The sequence below is a fragment of the Myotis davidii genome, unplaced genomic scaffold (genome assembly GCF_000327345.1).
Source record: "Myotis davidii unplaced genomic scaffold, ASM32734v1 scaffold458, whole genome shotgun sequence".
In the NCBI taxonomy this organism is placed as follows: Eukaryota; Metazoa; Chordata; class Mammalia; order Chiroptera; family Vespertilionidae; genus Myotis; species Myotis davidii.
Genome location: NW_006289819.1, coordinates 471782 through 477200, shown reverse-complemented (window position 1 = coordinate 477200; position 5419 = coordinate 471782). Strand labels below are relative to the sequence as shown.

Genomic DNA, 5419 nt, shown 5'->3' with positions numbered 1-5419 from the left:
GTCCCTCCCGCCGCAGCGCCGAGTGGAGAGCCCCAGTGCGCGGGCCGCCTTTGGGCAGGTCCCACCTGCGCGCCGTGGCTGCGCGGGCGGTTTCATTGGTTGGTGTCACTTGACCTGGAAGCGCGCACTCGGGCGGGTTCCCTGGCTACTGTCAAGCCAGTGCCCGGGAAAGGTCTGGGCATGTTCCTTCCTCCCTGGCACGGAGCCTCCGTCCGTTCAATGGCGCGTCCCCCTCTGCACCTCGTTCCAGCTTTCCCAGCGGAGAGAACAAGCGCGAACTCGCTTTTCAAAGATGCTGGCGCTTGTCTCATCAATGTATTTCTCTTTTCTATTTACTTAATTTTTAATTAACCTTTTTTATTGGGAAATGTAACACAATTATATTTTAAAGTGTAAAATAAAGGTAGGTGTAATAATTACTGAGCAGACATGTTATCATTAGAGCAAAAAAAACGTTTCAGGCCCTTCTCAAATGCATTCCTATGCCTCCTTCCTGAGAAACCACGAGCCTGACTGTTATGACATCACTTCTTTGCTTTGCATGTGCCCTGATCAGGAATTGAACTGTGACCTCTTGGTTCTTAGGTTGAGATCAACCATTGAGCCACACTGGCCAGCCATAAGGTCTTTATGGCTGAAGCAAAGTATGCTTTCTTGAGTATGCTTCAGAAAACGTTGAGGAATTTTAAAAAAATAATGTGGTTTGATTAGATATGTGCTTTATAATGATCACTCTAGAGCAGTGTGGAGGATAGAGAGATGAGTCCAGACTAGATGTAGAGAAACCAATTGGAAATCTAAGCTGTTAGGAAGGACTACAGGTCTAATTAAAGTACTGACAGTGGGAATGGAGTAGATAGAGACTTAAATCCTACATACAGTATATAGGACCTGATGGCATTGGGAGAAGTAATGAATGAAAGAAAGAGGAAAAAGTTTAAATGGGAGTATTAAATAGGCGGTGGTACCACTTCCTGGGTTAAGGAATACAGATTTTATTGAAAAAAAATGTGAGGTGGCCGGGATATCCAAGTGAAGATATCCAGTGGGATGCTGAATGTGATGTTCTGGAGCTCAGGGGGTATTTCTAAAACATAGATGTCAGAAGTGTGGGGTGTTCACAAAATCAAAATGTGGACTTGAGAAGAGAGTATGTCTAAGGACACAGCTCTGAGGAAGAATAATCCCATGACCAGTGGAGGGAGACGTTCCTGTGAGATACATAGAATGAATGACAAAGGCAAAGGCACTGATAAAAGGCAAAGGCACGGGTAGGCTCTGAAGTGTAACTTATGAAGACTTCCTGGGCAGCAGATCTGAGTAAACCTTTTAGAAAGGCAGAGAGCAGCTCAGCTACGTTCAGCCATGAATAGTAGGTGTTTAGAAAGCTAGGCTAACAAACTTAGAGGGGAAAAATTTTCAAACTCAGGTTTGACTCAAGTAAAAGGACATGAGTAATTAAAGAAGATTCTCCATTTCTTCATCTATAAAGTGAAGTTTCAATTAGGTGAATTCCTAGCTCCTTTCCAGTTCTAAATTTCTGATCTGGTGAATTGGCATTGAAGAATGGATAAGATTTGGAATTTTATGAATAACTCTTTTCTTTCCTACCCGTCCAGTTCCTCCCTCCCACCACCACACCATCATGGTTCTCATAGAAGCTGAGATTTCAGCCTACAATTGACTGTAGAGGTGGGCACAGACCTAGCTGGGCCAATAAGAAACCTTCCTCAGGATTTTGAGATAGAAATGAGAAAGAGAAGGCAGCTTTATTCTGGGTGATAGAACCTGAATATATGTAAAATCTGGAGTTGCTGGTAACCATGATTTGCAATGAGGTGTTTTTTTGTTTGTTTTTTTAAAAAAAAAAAGCCAGAATGAAGACCCAAGAAGGTGAAAAATGGAGAGAAAACTGCCTGGGTTTTCCAAAGTACTCATCCCAGTCCACTATTAGAATGTATTGCAGCCCCTGGATTACATGAGCTAGTTGCAGGCTGATCCCTGGCCATCCCCTACCCCAGGAGCATGTGGGAGGCAACCAATCAATGCGTCTCTCTCACTGTGATGTTTCTCTCTCTCTCTCTCCCTCTTCCTTCCATTCTCTCCAGAAATCAATGGAAAAAATATGGAAAAATACCCTCTGGTGAGGATTAACAAAACAAAACAAAAAAAAGAATCGTAAGACATATTTCTCTTGGGCTCCAGGTGAAGGGACCCTTGATTCTGGTGAAGGGCATGCTTATTGGTTACAGGCTCAATCCCAGGCCCTGACCGGAGCATGTGGGAGGCAACCAATCAATGCGTCTCTCTCACTGTGATGTTTCTCTCTCTCTCTCTCCCTCTTCCTTCCATTCTCTCCAGAAATCAATGGAAAAAATATCCTTGGGTGAGGATTAACAAAAAATTAAAAATTAAATTTTAATTTAAAATATGGGGGTGGTGACATTTTAAATAGTAGTTCCCATATACTGGTCTGTAAATCACTGAATGCCCATGAATAATAATTTATTAATCCACCATGAAGTCAGAAAAACAATAATGTGTTTAATTTTCCACATTGTTGAATTTAATTGGAAGGACCATCCTTTATTTTTAAGTGCTTTGTATGGAAGTGTAGATAGTAGTTATCAATGTAGTGTTTATTTACACAACAGGCAAAATTAGGAGTTGGCATCATTATATCAATAACTCACATTTCGAGTTCTGAAAATCAAAAGCATAGAATCACTGATTTAAACTTGGCGTTTGTTCTCATGTTGGATAATCTGTTTTATAATCTATTTTTACACGTTATTTCTGAAGGCATTCCTCCTGTGTATCTCATGGTGCCGAGTAAGTGATGAATTATAGCTGAAGGCTTTTCCACATTCATTACATTCATAAGGTTTTTCTCCAGTGTGATGTCTCTGATGTTTCTTAAAGGATGAGTCATGCCTATAGGCTTTTCCACACCGTGTGCATTCATATGCTTTCACTCCTGTATGAACAATTTTATGGTTGCTAAGGTGGATCCTCTGCCTAAAGGCTTTCCCACATTCTTTACATTTGTAGGGTCTCTCCCCAGTATGGATTCTCTGGTGATGTGTTAGATACGCTCGATGACTAAAGGTTTTACAACATGCAGTGCACGCATAGGGCTTTTCCCCAGTATGAATTCTTATATGTTCACTTAAGTGTCTAATTTGTCGAAAGGTTTTCCCACATTCATTGCATGTAAAGGGTTTCTCTCCAGAATGAGTTCTCAAATGTTGGATCAAGCTAATGTTCTGGCTGAAAGCTTTCTGACATTTATCACATACATAAGGTTTCTCTCCAGTGTGAGTTCTGTGATGCTGATTAAGAGAGGAGCGATGTCGGAAGGTTTTGCCACATTCTTCACATTCAAAAGGTTTCTCACCAGTATGGATTCTCTGGTGGGTATTAAGAGACGCGCTTTGACTAAAGGCCCTTCCACATTCCTTACATCTGAAAGGTTTCTCACCAGTATGAATTCTCATGTGTTCAGTAAGATGAATGGTTTGCTTGAAGATTTTTTCACATATATTACATTCATAGGTTTTTGTTCTTATGTAACTTGTTGGATGATTAATCAGATTTAATTTGTATTTGTTCCTCTTTCTAAGTGTGTTATATTTACAGTACCTCTGTTCTATAATAACATTTGAACTCACAATATTTTCCCCAAATTTGTTAGTTTCTTGGCCTCTCTTCTTGTGGAGCAAGATGGCTTGTCTTACATCTCTTCCATTGGTGACCTGATGCCTTTCTAACTCATCATATTTGGAGACTTTTCTCAATGTGGAATCAATTACATCATCCCTCATGAACCTTTCCATTATAATGCCTTGATATAACTGTTCCTTTGCAGTTGACATGCTGGTTTCTGTTTTACTCTTTAAGTCTGAAAGAAATGGAAAAAATACAAATAACTCAAATACTTTATGCTCTGAAAACTCAATTGTTATAGAGATTTAGACAATACATATAAAGTACATGAGATTTTCATTATATTTAAATATGGTTATGTATCCTGGAGAAGTAATGGGAAATTAAATTAAGAAACAGCCCTAACCAGTTTGGCTCAGTGGATAGAGCGTTGGCTTGTGGACTGAAGGGTCCCGGGTTCGATTCCGGTCAAGGGCATGTGCCTTGGTTGCAGGCACATCCCCAGGAGGAGGTGTGCAGGAGGCAGTTGATCGATGTTTCTCTCTCATCGATGTTTCTAACTCTCTATCCCTCTCCCTTCCTCTCTGTAAAAAATCAATAAAATACATTAAAAAAAAAAAAAAAAAAGAAACAGTAAAAGTATGATTTTATAAAAAGAGTAAAATTTGAGCATTTTAGTCCTGCTCTTTCTAATAATACTAAATAATGAAATTTTTGAGCTGTCTTTACAACATGTCTTTTTAATTGACAACTACTTTTAGAAAACCTTCTCAGAAAAATAAAAAAATAAAAACATGTTCCTTCCTCACTCCAGCAGCAACCAGAGACACTAGTTCAAAAAATAATTTTGGTACTAAGAAAATTCACAAGAACACTGAGGTGTCTTTTATTAAAACTTACACGTTGTTCTATTTCCTGTGCTTATTCATTTGTCCCTGGAAGTGTTATTTATGCAAAGAAGACTTGTAAGAAACCCAGACTATATTGCTGCTATTACAATGTTCTATGAAAATACCCTTTATACCCTTTAACCTTTAAAATTTTGACTGGTTTTCTCAGTCCATGGACTGAAGGGTCATGGGTTCGATTCTGGTCAAGGGCACATAACTTGGTTGCAGGCTCGATTCCTGGCCCCAGTCAAGGCCTGCAGGAGACAACCAGTAACCAGTTGATGTGTCTCTCTCACAACAATGTTTCTCTCTCTCTCTCTCTCTCTCTCTCTCTCTCTCTCTCTCTCTTCCTCTCTCTCTCCCCCCCTTCTCCTCCCTTCCACTGTCTCTAAAACTCAATGGAAAATATATCCTCAGGTGAGGATTAACAACAAAAAATAAAGTAAAAATAATAAAATTCTGACTGGTTTTCTTACTTGATAATTTGTTGTATCCATTACTAATATTTCAACTGACAGCTTTGTATTCCTAAAAGGTATAACTTCTTATAAAAATCATTAGTATTTCCAAATTCTAAATGGAGGCAAGAATAGAGTCTACATTCTGTAGGTCCCAGATTCTGGTCTTGCATAGTGGGGGAGGAAGAGAAGACAGGGAAAGACAGAGAAGCCATCTATGTTCCCCTCCCCAATTCAGTATCCAGGACTGAAGCAGCCCAAGCTAGGGGAGAAGAAAAGATTTCACTTTGAATGAAGTTTCACTGAACAAAACATTTTACTAAAATCAGACTGTTGTTATTTTTAAAGGGACTAGACCATTTATGGGATCTCTCTGAGATTTTACGCAGAGGTAGGGAAATGAAA

The 5419-nt window shown here is 39.5% G+C and overlaps 1 protein-coding gene across 2 annotated transcripts in view; it reads right to left on the bottom strand.

Annotated features, from left to right (window-relative positions):
- Nucleotides 1-2490: 2490 nt before the first annotated feature.
- Nucleotides 2491-5419, bottom strand: part of ZFP69 (ZFP69 zinc finger protein) — a 13042-nt gene continuing 10113 nt past the window's right edge. Inside the window, exon 6 of one of the 2 annotated variants that reach the window (XM_006762546.2) lies at nucleotides 2491-3901. In XM_006762546.2, coding sequence (XP_006762609.1) covers nucleotides 2784-3901 — 1118 coding nt within the window. In that variant the 3' untranslated portion in view covers nucleotides 2491-2783. The remainder of the gene's footprint in view (nucleotides 3902-5419) is intronic. The other variant, XM_006762545.2, reaches the window with a different exon arrangement.